At 40.4% G+C, this 19,335-nt stretch overlaps 1 protein-coding gene across 1 annotated transcript; it reads right to left on the minus strand.

Moving 5' to 3' along the window:
- Positions 1 to 308: 308 nt before the first annotated feature.
- On the minus strand, positions 309 to 17,367 carry IL22RA2 (interleukin 22 receptor subunit alpha 2). The gene is made up of 5 exons (XM_043888412.1): positions 17,307 to 17,367; positions 13,038 to 13,173; positions 10,506 to 10,684; positions 2,238 to 2,404; positions 309 to 1,319 (listed from the first exon to the last, which is right to left on the minus strand). The coding sequence occupies exons 1-5, from the start codon at positions 17,365 to 17,367 to the stop codon at positions 1,170 to 1,172; spliced, it is 693 nt and encodes a 230-aa protein (XP_043744347.1). The 3' UTR covers positions 309 to 1,169.
- Between the last annotated feature and the right edge of the window lie 1,968 nt (positions 17,368 to 19,335).

Consider the following 19,335-nt stretch of genomic DNA (forward strand, 5'->3'; position numbering starts at 1 on the left):
ACTTGTTGCTAAAAATTATTATACCTGATTTTGAGAATAAGGATATAGTCTTCTCAGGCAGTATTAAAAATGGAAACAAAAACAGAAAAAAAATATTAATATGCTGCTGCTGCTGCTAAGTCACTTCAGTTGTGTCCAACTCTGTGCGACCCCAAAGACGGCAGCCCACCAGGTTCCCCCGTCCCTAGGATTCTCCAAGCAAGAATACTGGAGTGGGTTGCCATTTCCTTCTCCAATGCATGAAAGTTAAAAGTGAAAGTGAAGTTGCTCAGTCGTGTCCGACTCCTAGCAACGGCATGGACTGCAACCTACCAGGCCCCTCCATCCATGGGATTTTCCAGGCAAGAGTACTAGAGTGGGGTGCCATTGCCTTCTCTGAATATTAATGTGAGTATGTGCTAAATGAGGGAAGTTTTATTGAGTAGGCTTTCTTTGGTATTTAGATGTTATTGTTGATAAACTATTTAGATATTAATCCAGAGATTGTGAGAAATTTTTAAAAATACCATTCTTATTTACATAGGGTAGACCTTAAAATAAAATATTGGTTCATTAAGTAGGAATGTTATATAATGGAAAGTGAATGTCTTTGAAGTATATTCATATAAAATAGAAACATATGGGAAAATACTTCTTCACATAAAAATTCCACTTATGTGAAAGTTGAATTACCTATGTCACGTAAACTGTCAATAGAGACTGAAAAAGGATTTATCTGGATCACTTGTTTGTAAAACTATTTTTAAAAATTTATTCAACAACATTTTTTTTAAATGCCTACACCTCTTTGGTTCTTTAGTTTTTATCTAGCAGACTTGGAAGAATGGAGATTATGTTAGAGATGTTAGAGTCAGAAACTGTATTTCAGAGAGTCCTTTGTTCTTGGACTCTAAATTCTGATGATTTTGGGGGTGGGGTGGGGAAAGGTGCTGCTTAAATTTAATTTACAAATACAATATAAAAGAAGAAAGAACTATTAAATAAAGAAGTCCCTGAAGTATAATGATGAGCACTGTGTTATGAAAATATAAAAACTAACATTGTAACATTGTAAATCACCTATACTTCAATTAAAAAAAAAAGAAAATATGAGAATGGCTTTCAATAAGATTCTTCAAAACAAGTCGTCCCATTCTCAGGGAGCTTTGAACTGCACTCTGCGGAGCACTTCAAGGACTTTCCACGCATCTCTCTCGGCTTCTCTGGCTTTTTCTGTCTAACATGGGCTGGTATATCTCAGCCACTACGCAGTAACCGGTGTGAGGGGAGAGAACTTTAATTTCAACAACTCTGCGAGCTCCTTCATACACCTTTCGCTCCTGCACACAAGGGGGGAAAATGAGATGATAAACAGCTTTCAGTAAGTCATTGGCTTGCTCTATGTTTGATAAAACCGAGTTGTTCATGACCACAGTAGTCGTGGGCTGTAGAGCTTCCTCCCAGACACACCCTCCATCTCCCGAGTCCTCGTTCCCAGACAGAAGGGACAGGTCACGTGGCTGCGCAGGCGCCGCGCGACTCCTTCCTGAGAGGTGTCCGTTGACTGCCCCCGTGGTCAGAGTCTCTTTTTAAGGATTTGAGCTGCGCAGTGAGGAGAATGGAGTGGACTTGGAAACAACGGTAAACGTGTGACCTACTTCTCCAGTTCTCCCTCCCAGTCATTATAAAGCCTGGCAGCACTTTATTTCTTGCTTCCGGCTGTCTTAAGATTGATCTTTACCTCTTAGTAAAAATCTTCCTCTCCCCTCCACTTTCCTATTTGAACCAGTTTGAATGGGTTTCTGATGTTTTTACAGCCAAAGGAACCCTGTCTTAGATGGATATCAAAAAGGGGAACATTCAGTTAACCCCCAGACCAAAATAAAGGCACTAATGGGAGATTGTAATATCATAGCAAAGTTGGAATGCTCTGATCCAAAAGCCACTTTAAAAGGTGTGTAAAGATTCCATAAAAATGAATATTTGTGACCAAATGGAATTGAATATTGTTAATAGCAATCTTTAGTTATACAGGGAAGATCAAATGGAAACCAACTGAGAGATCAAAAAGGTGCAAGCATGCACACAATTCTGATGGTGATGGTAACCATCAATTGCTTATCAAAGAGGGTGAAAGGGAGAAGGAAAAAAAAGATAAGGAAAAATGAGAGGGGATAGAGTAGCAAAAGATAGGACCTGTTTCATGGCTAGAAAATTACTTAAAAGAAAAAATACCAAATTTATCTATCTGAACTTACCTTTTCCAGTGAATTGTTAATTACAAAGACTCGATATACTAGCTCATAGTATTCCATTGATACATTTTCCCCTTTTTGGTCTCTGTATGGTAAGTTGGGAGCATGGAGATTTACCAACAAAGATCCATTAACTTGGGTTATACTCATGACTGGAGGATCTATTTTTGCTGAAAGAATAGGAAATTTTGACAAATCACTCAAAATGTAATATTTCACATGAACACAATAATAACAAATCATTATTAAATTCAGGGACCAGGCAAAAGTTATCATGGAGGGATACTGGTGACACTCAAAATATAAATATCTGAGAGGTTTCTTTGAAGATGGTTTTTTATTTGCAAAGACTGATGTATTCTGAATCAGCTTTAAGAGACCATTTATCAATCACTTCCACAGCCTGCAACGATTGTTTCAGAAAATGAACTATAAAAAGTTATTTGGGTGAATATTCTTAGCATAAGGCAAATATTTTCTAGGTCCTTAAATAGGTAAAATTTCAAAGCAGCTTTAAAATCATTTGAAGACTTGTTTGTATAAGATTATTTCAGTGGAACTATGTTATATACTATGGAGTAGCTGAAGAAGGATTGAGAGAGAATTTTTGTTTCTTGAATTTTGGTGTCAATAACCAGATGATCATTAACTGGGAAAGAAAACCAAATAAACTGTCACTTTAATTTCCCCCAGATTAACTATTTGCGGGCAGGGTTTAAGGTCAGTTTAATTTAATTTAGCAAATTAAATTCATTTAGTAATTCTAAATGAATTAATTCATTAATTGATTTTGTTGTTGTTTTCTTGTTTGGCATTCATTATGTGTTTTTAGTTTGTAGATTTCTATCTTTTATAATTCTTGAAAATAAGCCATGATCAATAGATTTATAGATAAGTAGATATAGAGATTGGGATACATATGCTTTTATTCTAGAATTTCAGTTCAATATCTGTCACTATTTCTTGTTTGATTTTTCCATGTCTTAATTTCTTTTTTATTTTTCCATCTTTTTTTCTCAGTATTTTGAATGGTTTCTTCAGAGCTGTCTTCTAGTCCATTGATTTAAGAGTTGGAGACCAGTTAGCAACTGAACAACAGCATGTCTAAACTGATCTTTGAGTGTGTGCATGCTAAGTCGCTTCAGTCAAGTCCGACTCTTTGTGACCCCATAGACTGTAGCCCACCACGCTCCTCTCTCCATGGGATTCTCCAGGCAAGAATACTGGAGTGGGTTGCCATTTCCTTCTCCAAAACTGATCTTTAACTCCTCCTAAAATCAAATTTTTAATTTCATTGATTATATATTTTTATTTCTATCGGTTCTATTTGAGTACTTTCCAGTCTATTTGGTCTTAGTAATATTTTGTCTTTTGACTATGTTTTTATTCTCCTCTATTAGTACTTTAAACTTATTTATTTTATTATCTGCTTTCAATAATACAAATCCTTAAAGCGTTGGTCCAGCCAAGTGCTTGTTCCTTACAGACTTGCTCGTGTTGATCTGCTTCCTTGTGTTTTTATTGTGAATACATGTTGAAAGTTGGTACTCATTTTTGTTGCTTTGGTTTGAAGTTTTAAACTTAAACTTTTTTTTTTTATCAACCTATAAGACAGATGCAGGCAAATAAATCATGAAAATATGGCTAAATAAATCTTTACAGATAAACACACCTGTACAGCTACCACCCAGATAAGAACAAGGACATTAACAGCACCCTAGAAAACTCCATGTGTTTTCCAATTACTTAACCCCAGAGAATAACCACAATTGTCCTAGCTTTTATTGCCATGTACATTTGTTTTCGGAATCATGCAACACACACTTTTTTGTCTGTCTGGCTTGTTTCACTCTTTCACTTTTATTTGTATGTATATAATTATGGGCTGAATTATGCCCCACCTCAGACTCATAGGTTGAAGTCCTAACCCTAGCACCTCAGGATATGACTGTATTTGGAGACCGGATCTTAAAAAAAACACAGTTAAGATAAAATGAAGTCATATGGGTGATCCCTAATCCAATATGACTGGAATCCTTATAAGATTGAATACAGAGGGCTGACCATGCAAGGACACAGTGAGTGAGGTGGTCGAGGAGAATGGCTTCAGAAGAAACCAAACCTGTGGATACCTTGATCTTGGATGTCTAGCCTCCAGAACTATAGGAAAATAAACTTTTATTGTTTGAGCCACCTAGCCTGTAGTACTTGGCTGTGGTGGCCTTGGCAGTCTAATGCATACATATCCATCCATGATGCATGTATCAAGAATTTGTTTTTTTGATTGCTGTGTGGTATTTAACTGTATGAATAATACAGTTCATCCATTGTGTTATTCACAGACTCTTAGTTTGTTTTTAGTTTTTGGATATTCTGAGTAAAGTTTCATGAACATTCTTTTGTATGTAATTTGGAAAACAAGCATTTTGTTGGGACTATAACTAAGGGTGAAATTTCTGGGTAATAGAGTTTATATATGTTTAACTTTTATAAACCCTTACATTTTCCCCACAGTAAAGACACCATTTTTATTCCCATCAGCAGTATATGAAAGATTCTGTTTTTCACTTGACATTATTATATTTAAAAAAGTTTAATTTTGGTCATTCTAGTAAGTGTGTGGTACCAGTTAATTGTGTTTTCAAGTTGCATTTCCCTACTGACTAGTGGAATTTCATGTTTATTGGACATTTGAATGTTCCCTTTTATGAAAAGACTGTTCAAGTATTTTGCCCCTTATTATTGATGTGTAAGAGTTCTTTGTACATTGTGGACATAGTCCTTTTTTGAAAACATGCATTGTGAATATTTTCTCTCTGTGGCTTGCATTTTCATCATTTTAATGTCATATTTTGATAATCAGAAGTTCATAATTTTAGTGTAGTCCAATTTATCAGTCATTTCCTTCTTCATTAGTACTTTGGGGAGTCTACCTATCTCCAAATTATAAAAATATTCTTCTATGTTATTTTACAGTGGTGGTTTAGTTGCTGAAGTTGTGTCCAACTCTTGCAACCCACCAGGCTCCTCTGTCCATGGGATTTCCCTGAGCCATCAGGGATTCCCATGTTATTTTATAGAAGTCAGCAAAAGTTCTCTGTAAAGGGCCAAATAATAGATATTTAGGCTTTCTGGGCCCTATATGGGGCTTCCCAGCTGCCTCAGTAGGTAAAAGAACCTGCCTGCCAATGCAGGAGACATAAGAGATGTGGGTTCAACCTCTGGATTGGGAAGATCCCCTGGAGGAGGGCTTGGCAACCCACTCCAGTATTCTTGCCTCGAGAAACCTATAGACAGAGGAGTCTGGGGGCTATAGTCCATAAGGTCCCGAAGAGTCAGACATGACCGAAGTGACTGGGCGCACACACGCATACATGAGCCATATATGTCTCCGTTGTACCTGCTTGACTTTACCATTGTAGCGTGAAAGCAGTCACAAACAAAGTGTGCATGAATGGGGGTGACTTTGCTGCAATAAAACGTGATTTTAATGGCTGAATAATATTCCATGGTGTATATGTACCACAGTTTCCTTATCCATTCATCTGCTGATGGGCATCTAGGTTGCTTCCATGTCCTGGCTATTATAAACAGTGCTGCTATGAACATTGGGGTGCCAGTCCTAATGAGATGGATGAAGCTCTGGAGCCCATTATACAGAGTGAAGTAAGCCAGAAAGATAAAGAACATTACAGCATACTAACACATATATATGGAATTTAGAAAGGTGATAACGATAACCCTATATGCAAAACAGAAAAAACACAGAAATACAGAACAGACTTTTGAACTTTGTGGGAGAATGTGAGGGTGGGATATTTCAAAAGAACAGCATGTATACTATCTATGGTGAAACAGATCACCAGCCCAGGTGGGATGCATGAGACAAGTGCTCCGGCCTGGGGCACTGGGAAGACCCAGAGGAATCGGGTGGAGAGGGAGGTGGGAGGGGGGATCGGGATTGGGAATACATGTAAATCCATGGCTGATTCATATCAATGTATGACAAAACCCACTGGAAAAAAAAAATAAATAAAATAAAAAAAAAAACAAACGTGATTTTATAGAAACAGAAGCAGGTCAAGTTTGGCCCACAGTCTGTAGTTGCCAAGTTTCACTGTTTTCATTCTGCCATACTTGATTTTGAGAATGAGGGATGTAGAGAACCAAGATTTCTTATTTTTCCAATTGATCCAGTCTCCTTCATTAAACAGACAGTGGTTACTCTACAGAACGGCACCATGGACATGGATCACATGACCTCATCTGTGTACTGCTCCTTCTGAACTTGGGTTTGAGCACGTGCTTCTGCAAGGTTTCCATGGCACCATCAGTCTGGTACAGCCTCAAAGTGGTGTTTTCTGGAACATGAAGGTGTATGTATTTGAATCTCTAAACGTTCTGAATTTAGGAAACATTTGATTCCTAACAGTCAAGACTGAAACGTACACCTTTCTTTGTTTCTCTAAAGGGCTTTTTCCTTGTCTGCACTTTTATTGAGAGTGTAGCCCTTTGTGGGGGCAAGATTTTCTGGAAATACACTCCCCACGTTGTGCTGGCTATGACATGTCTTCTGTTCCAGGAATGGCGGTTTCCCCTGCCAGGGTCTAGTTACTACTAGTTACTAAATTGGGCAAATGTCCTCAGGGCAGTGGGACTTCACTTTGTTTCTTCACTGGCTTCTAGCTGCTTTGTTTTGGCACCTGGGGATTTTCTTTCTTTTCTTTCATGTTCCTCTACAGAGTTAAGAGAATGTGGTATATTATATTCAGAATTTCTAAGCCTCTTAGAAAAGGGGAATTCATTTTAATTTGTAACCAAAAAAAGGTTAATTCACTTTTCAACTATGTTGGAAACTTCGCCCAATTGCTTGAAGAAGGAATTCTTGTTTGTTTACATTTTAATCATGCAAAGTGGCTGATATTTAATTCTGTTTATGGTTTTCATACTCCAAATTCTGGTGCCCATAGACCTCCTGCTTATCACTTGAAAGGTGAAAAGCATAAAAAAAAAAAGAAAGGTGAGAAGCATGAGTCAGTTTTGTAGGCCAGTATGATATGTATAGGCTTCCTGGTAGCCCAGCTGGTAAAGAATACGCCTGCAATGCAGGAGACCCCTCTTCGATTCCTGGGTTGGGAAGATCCCCTGGAGAAGGGATAGACTACCCACTCCAATATTCATGGGCTTCCCTGGTGGCTCAGACAGTAAAGAATCTGCCTGCAATGTGGGAGATCTGGGCTTGATCCCTACTTTGGGAAGATCCCCTGGAGGAGGGCATGGCAACCGCTCCAGTATTCTTGCCTAGAGAATCCCCATGGCAGAGGAGCCTGGGGGGCTACAGTCCATGTGGTCACAAAGAGTCGGACACAACTGAGCAGCTAAGCACAGCATAGCACGATATGCGTAACTGATTTTCTCCTAGTAATATTCGTTCTTTCTGGCCCAAGTTGTGACTGTTGAAGAATTTTCCTTGAATCATGTGCATACAGACCTCGTCCTTGGAATGTATCGACTCATTATTTTAGATTCTGGTCATCTAATGTGTTATTTGATCCTACATACAGATGAAGCACATGATTTCAAGCATTGGCCTAGGAATACCAGTGAACCTGACTTACAGACTTCATAAGGGCTCCTGATCTGTGATTTATGATGGAGGACTTTGTGACTCAGAGACCATTATCAGCCCTTTCACTGGACTGCGATTGCGTTACAATGGCCAATTTAAGGTTACTTGACCTCGTAGCTCTGTTGTATTCATTGACTTCTCTCTCTTTGAGATACTCACAAATAAAGCAGTCCCCTGATTTCCTCCTACGTCTTTGGCTGTTTCTTTTCAGTCTCCTTTTAAGATTTATCCTCCCTTTTTTAGGATTGACTGGTTTGATCTCCTTGTAGTCCAAGGGACTCTCAAGAGTCTTTTCCAGCACCACAGGTCAAAAGCATTAATTCTTTGGCACTCAGCTTTCTTTGTAGTCCAACTCTCACATACATACATGACTACTGGAAAAACCATAGCCTTGACTAGAAGGACCTTTGTTGGCAAAGTAATGTCTCTGCTTTTTAATATGCTGTCTAGGTTGGTCATAACTTTGTAATCCTTGGGGACTCAGAATACTACTGTGTGAACACAAAATGGATCAAAGATTTAAATGTAAGAGCTAAACTATAAAACTCTTAGAAGAAAACTTAGGATAAGTGTTCATAGCCTTAGATTTGGCAAAGGATTCTGAGATATAATGCCAAAAGCATGAGCAACAAGAGAAAAAATAAGTGGACTGGACTTCATCAGCGTTAAACACTTGGGGCTTCAAATGACACCATCTAGAAAACTCAAAGAGAAAACACATAATGGGAGAACATACTTGAAAATCACATATCTGATAAGATACTGTTGTCCATAATACATAAAAAACCTTCAAACTCAGTGATTAAAAACAAAGCATTCAATTTAAAAATGAGCAAAGGGTCTGAATAGACATTGCTCCAAGGAAGATATGCCAAAGGCCAATAAACACATGAAAAGATGCTCAATATCACTAATCATCAGGGAAATGCGAATCAAAATCACATGAGAGACCACTTCATATCCACTAGGACTGCTATAATCAAAGAGTCAGATAGTGGTGCTGAGGATGTGGAGAAACAGGAACCCTCATACTCTGCTGATGGGAATGGAAAATGGTGCATCTGCTTTGGAAAACAATGCAGCATTTTCTCAAATGATTAAACACAAAGCTATAAGGTGTCCAAGTGATTCCACTTCTAGGTATATACCTAAGAGAATTAAAACATGTTAACCCAAAAACTTGTATATGAGTGTTTGCAGGAACTTTATTCATAGTAGCATAAAGGTGGAAATAACTCAAACAAATATGCATCAACTGAGGAAAGTATTAAAAAAATGCAGTGTATTCAGGCACTGCAATGTTTTCAGCAGCAAGAAGGAATGAAGCGCTAATATACATTACAACATTAATGAATCTTGAAAACATGAAATGCTAAATGAAGAAAGCCAGTCACAAAAGATCATATATTATGTGACTCTATTCATATGAAATATGACCAATAAATGGTGCTATTTCTTCCATGGACAGAATTCATTGGTGTAGGATATAAGAAGTGAAAGATGGAGGGGCAATTCTCACTTTTGAACACAGTGAATGATTCATCAAATGGTTTGTTTCCCATACACTTAATCCTTTCATTCTTCTGGGTTATAACAACAATGATTTCGAAGAATTGGAAGTTAAGGTTGCCTCTTGACGGTTGGGAGATTTTTAAGCCATTTAACCAACAAGGAGGTTAAAGGTGTCTAGGGTGACTGGTTCCAATTATCAAAGTGAAATAGAGTTGTTATATATACATTGGGGTCAAATAAGCTAGGTATTCTAACAGGCACCTCTGATATAACTCCTATATTCAGAGATAAAAATTAATGTAGACTATGTTAAACTAATAGAAGAAAGAGCAAAAGGACACAAACTCCTGAAAAATGAAAGGCTGAGGTGCTGGCTGAAAAGAAAGCAAATGTTGAGTTAATCATGAGAGGAAAAGATGTAAATACTAACTGCAGCTTCATGACTAGTTGCATTGTGAGGACTATAATATCCATAGTTTCATTCTTGTTTTGTTATGCATATCTTGGTACAAACACTTTAGACACATTTTTCTCATACATTTTGTCTACTATTTTATATGAGGTCTGTTAGTTTTTTAAAATAATTTTCATCATAAGTTATAATACATTATGCTGAGATTATGACTAAATTAGAAGGAGAACAAATATTATTGAGAAATGGATACAAGAGAGCATTTTGGTTCTCCTGTTTTGGAGAGGTAACTAAAAGCCTTAATTTTCTCAATAGAAAAATTGTCTAATGTGTATTTTCAAGAACGTAACCCTCGTGCTTAGGAAGGGCAATATGAATCTTTTCTGCTATATAGAAATACTTTTTTTTCTAGGCGGCAACATCCTGGCAGTAAGATGGAGTGTCAGCTCTGTAATCAGATGCAGCCCATTTTGAATCCCGACTTGGCTTATACAGGCTGTGAGGCCTGGGCTACTTCCAAAGACTCTGTCCCTTGATTTTCTGGACTGTAAATGAGAACAGTAAAACCCATCTGCTAGAGTTGTTCTGAGAATGAGATCAAATGAGATGATGGTGTGCACCTCAGCAAAGCCCAGGGCCTGGTAGCTAGCTAGCCAGGCTCCATGAGGGCTATTCAAGGTCAGGGAAAGCAAATGCAAAGAAATGCAATGGAACTCACTTTCCCACCATGGAGTGAACCGCTGTGTCATGGTCCAGCCTGAGTGGATCCCAGCCAGAGCTGTCCTCACTCTCCCATAATAAGGTTCCCATATATCTGACGTTTCATTGGTAAGGTCACAGAAGAACTCTTGAATCCCCCAGCAGTTCTCTTTATTTTTCCACTGTCTCTCTCCGTACCTAGAGACAGAAAAAGACAAAAATCTGAGTTCCTTTATTCCACCGGAGGGGTCTTCAGTTTTTTTTCCCCAGTCTATTCAGTTTTCAGACTGGTTGGCATTTGTCCTCCAATATCAGCACCCCTGTGAAGGTTGACAGTTGCTCTTAAGTCTCTTTAAATTTTTTTTCTTTTCGTTAATCAAAGTGCTATCTTGTTGAAAGATCAATTCAAGCCTGATAACCTTCTGTATCCCTAGCATAAGGGTTTTTGGGTTCTTAGTACCTAGGGAAGCTTTTCTGCTGGTGTCTAACCAACTTCCATTTTTGACTACGTCCTTCAGGCTCCTGAGGTTTCAGCGCTTTGTGGTTTTCCTCACTTCTCATCAGCCTGCTGTTGAGTAACGCGGCTGGTTCTGAGAAGTTGCTACCACTTTTCATCTCAGGTGATGTTTACCCAACACCTACGGTCAATCTCTTTTTTGACAACTGAGCAGGGGTGGTAGTGAGGGTTAGCTAAGGAGTTTTGCAATTAGAGGCTGGGAGGGAGGGAGGAGAACCCAAGAAGAGAAGATAATGAGTCAAAGAGCCAGATACAGTGATTCAGCCTAACACTCTGGGATGGTGTAACAGCAAAAAGGAAGATTACCAGTCACAGATCAGAGAAAACGCAATAAGGTGATGGTGGGAACAGAGGAGGGATTAGATGCTGGGGAGAAAAGCCCCCAAAGTATTTGTTGAAGGACTTGAAATATAATTCTATAGTCATATAAAGAGGAACATTGATGGTATTTGTACTCTGCAAACTATATGTTGACAATAGTTTCATTATATCAAAAGATACCATATGGGCAGAACCAATAACATATATTGAACACAGTTTAATGTTTTCTAACTCTTATTTATTGATGAGACATTGTCTTTGCTAGCTAAATTTAGCTATAACGACTGGCTTCTTTTTGGTATAATACCTTATTTTTTGTCCTATTCCAAAGGGGATAGATACTAACAGTATATCCATGAGAACTGGATAGACCGAAAGCAAAAAATTTCAAAAATATAAATCTGCATCGTGCTACTGAAAATACCACATGGGTAGGAAGGGATCCAGATATTCTGAATTTTATACAAGTCTGGGAGCTCTATTTAAGAAAAAGAATTAGAACTATGAAATTCATCCATTGGGCCCTAAAGTCTAATCTTCATTAATTTCATGGTAAAACAACTTCTAATCCACTGTTCATATTGAACCACAAATAGGCTCATTTTGAACATGTTTATACTGCCTAAAGGGGAAGAATAGAAAGATCATCGATCCCCACTTCCTATATGCAAGGAGCATTTCCAAAATAGATGCACAAGTCCATTTTAGAAGTGGAGAAATTTTTATCATAAAGATTCATAAAGTTTATAACTGCTCCACAAAACATGTTGAAAAAAGCCACCAAGCCTGAGAGACTTTTGGAGATAGTCCTTCTGAAGTTAGAGAGATTGATTAATGGAAAAATTTGACCTGAATCTATCCCATGCTAGAGAGACAGGAATGAATTTATGGCACAAAAGCTGCCATTTTGGTCCATAGCTGCACCTGATCTTCTGAATTTCTAATAGAAAACCATAAAAGCTTAACAGTAATATTGCCTGCCTCATGTTCAACTAGCATCTCAATCTGTGAAAGAGAAGGAAGAGCCTCAACTCCCACCTTGTACCCCAATGCCCCACCCTGCCCAGAGCAAGATGTGCGAAGGGGAAAATCTGCCGTCTGCAAATCAGAAACTTCTGTTCCCAGGCCTCGATCCTGGAAAGGAGTAGATTATATCTGAGTTTTTGCATTGATCCATCAGAATTAGCCTGAAGATCATGCAGGAGGAACAGGCCGTGGTGTGTTCCAATTTGCGTCCATGTTTACAGGAGGTATTCAGTTTTAAAAGGACTTTTCTAAATAGCAAACTCACTCTAAATTTAAAAAGACTTTTAATTGAAAATATACTTTACACACCCACTTGCATGTGTCCCACAACGTCTTTTTCAACTATCAATAGCATCAGTTTAATTGAGATTGAGTACTTATTATATGCTAAACAAATCTCTTCCAGCACTTGGTGGACAAATGTGCAGTAAGAGTCTATTGTGAAGCTGAAGGCTGAGCCTGTGAGGCCTCAGTGGGGTCTCCCAGGGATGAAGTACCTCCCTCCACAGACTGCACATCATCAGGCATTTTGTGTCACCTTCAGGGGAGACACTTTCCTGCCCCCATCTCTGCTTCTTCTCAACCCTTCTGAAACCAACAAAAGCTCAGACCCTGACATGCCATCGCATTCTAGGACATGGACTCTCAGCAGCCATCTGCTCGCTGGAGGAGACTCAGGTTACTTACATTTTATACTGCACAAAATAGACACTGTTGTTCCCAAGACAAGCCCGCCCAGGCTGCCAGTGCAAAATGTTGTGAAAATTTCGGGATTGAAAATGGACTCGTTGAGGTTTCAGAGACTCGTTGGCTGGCTGAGTTTCTAAAATAATAAGAAGAGAGACAAAACTGAACATTGATACAAGCACCATTGTCATTAGCCATAACTTTCAGTGTAGTAATATCTCCATTGGGATTCTTTGGAATAGTTGCTATAAGAGCAGGTGGTAGAAAGTGGAGCCCAGAAATCCACATTTTGGATCTTTGATGTGATGGATTTTGATGCGTGCTAAAGTCTCAAAACAGTTGTGATCCAGACTGTAAAAACATATGTGATAATTTCCCACATCACTCCTAAACTGGAGAGGAAGTAACAGCAGTTAGAAGATACTGTCTTTTGATCTGTCCCTGGTGGTGATGAAATATAATGACTGAGATGCCCATCTTCCTAGGAGGCCTTGTATTGCCACTCCTCAAGCTTTTGCCTGGGATCAGTTCTGCCTCCAGGACCTCACCCTAGCACTCATTCCTCCTTTCTCTGGTTCTTCCTCCATCTCCAGGTCCTGCCGCATTGTCCTCTGCCTCTCTGGTTGACCTGGCTTTATTCCACGTAGGTTGGTTCTACTCCTGAGTAGATCCTCTTAGCTGCCTGCATCCTGGCTCCAAGTGCCCGAGCACAATTGCTCAGGTGACTGGTCCAGGCTAAGGAGGGAGACTGCCCGTGCCAGGAAATTCCCCGAGGGGAGTCTCATCAGGGGTCAGGACAGGAATGGCCATAATTTCTCACTGGCACAGTTTGCGCTTTCTTGCACAATTCATGGGACGCGAGAGCTCAGTCTACCAGCCTTTAGCCTGCTGGAGATAAAAGATCTTTGACAATTCTTTTTTTTTTCTGGAGTCTGAAGGAAACCAGAATATATCACCCCCAGAAATGTCTCTTTGACATGAAAACTATTTTGAGCTGAAGGCAAGTGAGAAGCAGCCAATGCAGTAAAAGCTCTCCTGATCCCCCCTTTTCTGCCTAAATGCTATGCTATGCTGTTGCTCGGTCATGTCCAACTCTTTGTGACCCCTGACTTTAGCCCGCCAGGATCCTTTGTCCGTGGAATTCTCCAGGCGAGAATACTGGAATGGGTTGCCGTGCCCTCCTCCAGGGGATCTCCCCAATCCAGGATTGAACCCAAGTCTCCTGCATTACAGGTGGATTCTTTACCCTCTGAGCCACCAAGGAAGCTGGCATATAAGTTCTTCTTTTACTTTTGTTGGAGACAGACTCTTACCAGCTGAAAGAAAACACTAGAAGAATCTGCAAATGAAACTCACTCCATTAGTTTCCTCCCGTGCATTTACTTCCCCACAGATTGCCACCTTTGGAAGCCTGGAACTGCTCTCCTTTGTCCTGTCCTGTTTCCACAGGTATATCATTCTTTGTTGAAGATGCTACAGAAGCCGGGATTTTAAGACGCCATTTTGAGTTCCTCTTCATTTAAGTTCCCCACTAGTGATATGCTATGTATGCATCAATAAACTGTTTTTATTTTATTAATCTTTGGCTAGAGTCCTAGTTGACTTTTTGACTGAATAAATTTGTCATGTAACATTGTGTAAGCAAAAAAAGAAAAAAAGAAGGGAGTCCCAGCTGAAAACCTAAAAGAGGCAGAATTAAAGCTTTGCTTTCCTGACAGGCCCAACGTTTCTGCTGAAGGCTAGGAGACAGGCAGAAGCAGGAGTCAGGAAGCATGTCTCCCCCATCTGTCTTTTCCTCATCTTCTACCAATTGCCCCCTGACTTCTTCAGAGTGTCCTCCTTTCTCCTGCTCCACCATGCTGGGCGTGGCCCCATCTGAGGTCTCCGTGTTGGCCCTTTCCTTTTCCTCGAATGCTCTTCTCTGGATTTCCACAAGCCTCATTTCTTCACCCCCTTCGAGTCTTTGCTCAAATATCATTCAGAGGGAAGCAAATATTCTGAGGCCTATGATCTCTACTTTGAACTTTCGAAATTTGTTATTCTTGGGGCTTCCCTGGCGGTCCAGTGGTTAAGAATCCCCCAGCCAATGCAGGGGACACAGGTTTGATCCCTGGCCTGGGAAGATCCCACATGCTGTGAGGCAACGAAGCCCGTGCACACAACTGCTCAGCCCGCATACCCTGGAACCCCTGCCCCTCGACAAAGGAGCCGTCACAATGAGAGGCCCACCTACTGCAACTAGACAGCCGCCCCTGCTCACAGCAGCTAGAGAGAGCCTGCAAGCAGCGAGGAAGACCCAGCACAGCCAAAAGTAAACAAATACATAAAATGTGTGTTATTGTCTAAGGAATGAGGCTGTTTCCTTAGGTATTTACTTTTACCAACCACATAGTGTCAATGCTTTTATTTGGTTTTTGCTTATTTTTTACTTTTTTGGACTTCCTTTCGTCCAAAGTACAAGAACATATCACTTGGAAAGAGTCAAATGCCATGACTGGTTTCGCTCACGCAAGTCACTATCGGATCAATCATATTTAGCACATAGAAACTTGGACAGTTTTCAGGAGTTGATAGGAAGTGATAGGCACAGTTTCCTAAAGATCCTGCCTACAGTTGATCTGCTATCCTGAGGACAAATGGTCCAGTGTCCTTAGTCTCGTCTGTCTTCAGACTTCTCTTATTTTTGTAGCAGCGTTGGTAAGCACCATCAAAGAAAATAACAAGCTCTCTGTGCAAAATACCACAGGTCTTTTCCTGCAAGAACTCATTGAATCTGCCCAGTTCACCTATGAAAAGGATAACATTATGGTCTTTCTCTTACAGACCAAAATCCAAGCCTTGGGGAGTAAAAGAGCTGACAATGTGGCAGACAGTGAGGCTGATTTTATACCCAGGCTGTCTGGCTCTAGAGCCTGCCTCTCAGCGGCTACAGCAAACCAAGAGCAAAGCCTGGGGGGACAGGGGTTAATGGAGGAAGCAGAACGGTGAGAAGTCAAAGATATTACTCCTTTTTGCCCTCTTCCTCCTCTTCCTGGCTGGCATTCATATTTAAACATATTTTGAACATTAAACATCTATCAGGCACCGTGCGCAAAGCTCTATCTCTTTTTTCATTCTTACAACCACCCAATAAGATAGGTACTTTTATTAGTACGTTTTACAGATGGGAAAACTGACGTCTAAAGAAGTTGTGTGATTTGCCTAAGGTCGGTAAGATGCAGCACCAAGGTCATTTTGGTGACACTTGAATTCCTGTCATATTCTTTTAATTGAATCCTTGGTATGACCAAAGGCATAGTCTACTCAAATCCACACATTTCTGGGAAATGGAGGCTTGAGTTGTGTTTAAATTATCAGTTACTGGGCAACTGTAGAATGCTGGTAAAGTTAGTTGAGCCACTTATACTGAAAGGTACACATCTGTTAACTGAGGGCCCTCTTGGTTTTGCTCAGAGGTAAGCTGGTGTGACAAGATGCTCTCTGCTCTTGAAGAATTCTCCATGAATGCCAACAGCAAATTCTCACATGTTGTTTGTGATCTATCCTATGCTAGGCACTGTGCTAAACACTTGGCATATATTATTAACTCATTTAATCCTTACAGTGACCTACAATCCCCATTCTACAGATGGAAAAATCGAGGCAGAGGAGGTTTAAGCCAATCAGCCCAGTTTTTCTAGATAATAAAGAGACAGAGTTGAAATCCAGATTCAGGCAGTCTGGTTTAGGAGTGCTGCTTGTCCCTTGAAGTTGAAAGAAATGCTAAGGAGACAGAGAAGGGTGTGTATTTGTCCTGTGTGGAGTTTTTTGAACCCACTAGAGTGCCTCCTCTTTAGTAGCTACTCATGAAGTCTGCTTGTATTTATTCAGGCTATAGAGGGAAACTGCGGGCTTCCCAGGGGGTGCTAGTGGCAAAGAACCCGCTTGCCAACACAGGAGACGCAAGAGACGTGGGTTTGCTCCCTGGGTCAGGAAGATCCCCTGGAGGAGGGCGTGGCAACCCACTCCAATATTCTTGCCTGGAGAATCCCCATGGACAGAGGAGTCTGGGGAGCTACAGTCCACAGGGTCACAAAGAGTCAGACACGACTGAAGCGACTTCGCACAATGAGAAACTGACCCCGTGTCTGTTCTGACTGATTTGTGACGGGAGAGAGCTGAAATTTTTACAGAGCCCAGAAAAGCGCCCCTGCCATGTCTAACGGCCCCCTGGAGCAGCAGACTCTGATGACAAGGCTGTGAGAAATTAGGACGAAAGGAAGCACTTACCTACCACTCCAGGCAGGAGGACACTGAGGAGGAAGCCTAGAAAGCAACGTTTCAGCGTCATGGTTGTGAGTGTGACTGGCTGGGTGGCCAGCGTTCACCTCAATGAGACGACAGCTCTGGACAAGAGAGGAAACCAGAATCCTCTCGCTCAAAGATCCCCTTTTGGTTTTAACCATGCTTCTTGAAGTAAATACGATTCCATCCTGTTCGTGTATTATAATTTGAGAGGAATAAGTATTAAGAATCATTTCAAAAATTATTGTCAGTTAAGTCACTTTAACGTGGAAGCTTGTTTTTCCTGGGAGCTTTGCTAGCTGAGGAAAGGCAGAACACTGAGGGTTGGTGGGCTGGAGGGCAGGCAGGGTGAGGAATTATGTAAGGTTCTTGCAGGTGAGTGGAGGAGGCCTGAACGGCATCTGACAGAGGGGGCAGAGGGGCTGCCAGTGATTCTGAGTAATGGGCTTGGTGGTTGCAGTGATCAGGGCCCCTGGTGGTGGTCCAAGCAGGTAGGGTCTCTGGCTAATTTTCCCTTTTCCTCCCTTCATGGGAACTCCTCGAGTAGCCTCCCAGGTGTAGACCTCATACCCTCTGCCCGCTTGGCCTCTCTGCAGGGCTCCCTCCCACCCTCTGCGGCCGTCCCAGTCCATGGCACCCTGGCCCCCAAGCAGCTCCTGCCTCCCTCTTTTCCATCTGCACTCTCCGTTTCCAGCAATCTAGCTGATAAAGATTTTGAGCCCGACAAACCAAGTAAATCCTTAAAAGGATGAAGACCAAGGACAATCATTTTGAACTATGTTAAATCTTCACCATATCTTCTTGGAAATCTAATCAAACTAGGTCATCTGTTCTTTGCCCATGATTCACTACATCAGTTTTCTTACAAACTTTTTTTTTTTTTTACCACATGTTTTTAGCAACACTAAGATTATACATTAAAGCACAAGAAACTCAAAGATTTTTTAAAAGAGGCTTTTGGGGTAAAAGAAGAAATACATGCTGGTTTCTTTTTCCTCTTGGGTAGTTGAACTTTCAAGCTCTTGGTAGAATAACCCCTTTAGTAGGGAATAGTGATGGCTGCTGAGCAGTATCCATTAATTAATAATTATTTAAGTAATAAGTAAGTAACTACTTGACTCAATAACATAGCTTCTGCCCTACCATGAGATAGGCATTGTTCTCAGCATCAAGGATGCAGCAGCAAATAACATAGACATTGTCCCTACTTACCCGAAGATGAGTTTTAATGGGGGAAGTATGCATATTCCCTAAGCAAGAAGGTAGGCTTTGTGGAGACAATGCTGGGTTTTCCAGCACTTTCTGGTGGGATCAGACTTCTGAATCCAAACTCCGTATCTCCTCCAGGTGAAGTTTCCACTGCTTCTAAGTTGACTTAGGCTTTCAAAGAAGAAAGAGCAGCCTACCTCAGGTGCCCTTTGTATGAATACTTGCTGAGGGATCTTTGTCCCTTAGTGTTTTCAGCATCATCCTTCATTTCCTTGCTCATGATTCACCACTGAATGCTAGACTTCTTATTCACCTTGGTTTCAAGTGGGGAATAGTCATTTAGGTTTGAACCATTGATGTTCAATATCTTTAATGCCGATAACTCATGTTTTAGAGCAACCAAATTGCTCCAACTTCCAGTTAAGAAAAAAAACAAACTAATTCAAGGTTTAATAAGTAGAGAAGCAGAGAAGGAAATTGGGGTTTCCATTGGAGTGACTTTTTGTAGGAACAAATAAGGGGAAAATGGGGGGGAGAAGTTCAGAAGAGAGCAGAGAATATACTAAGAACCAAATTCTCTCAAATATGTGTGTCTGTGCTACATTAAATTTCAGAAACAGAGCTCATCTTGTCACCCTTAGATGAGCTGTCTGATTGTCTGAAATCACAGTCTGCACAAAAGCCGACACTGCCTACCATGCCTCAAGTTAATGAAAAGGTACAATTAAAATCCCACCAGTTTGAAAGCAGAGGAATTTGTACAGAATTATTTCAAATCAAATGAAATTTGCTTTGGGAAGTAAGA

Source organism: Cervus elaphus, chromosome 26, assembly GCF_910594005.1.
Source record: "Cervus elaphus chromosome 26, mCerEla1.1, whole genome shotgun sequence".
Taxonomy (NCBI): domain Eukaryota; kingdom Metazoa; phylum Chordata; class Mammalia; order Artiodactyla; family Cervidae; genus Cervus; species Cervus elaphus.

What these genes read in the sequence shown, in the direction of transcription:
- IL22RA2 (XM_043888412.1), bottom strand. Translation starts at nt 17,367, where the DNA reads ATGACGCTGAAACGTTGCTTTCTAGGCTTCCTCCTCAGTGTCCTCCTG. An exon ending in TATTTTGTGCAGTATAAAAT is followed by an intron (nt 10,685 to 13,037) that starts GTAAGTAACCTG and finishes TTCTGTCTCTAG; the next exon opens with GTACGGAGAGAGACAGTGGA. An exon ending in GTTCACTCCATGGTGGGAAA is followed by an intron (nt 2,405 to 10,505) that starts GTGAGTTCCATT and finishes CTATTCTTTCAG; the next exon opens with CAAAAATAGATCCTCCAGTC.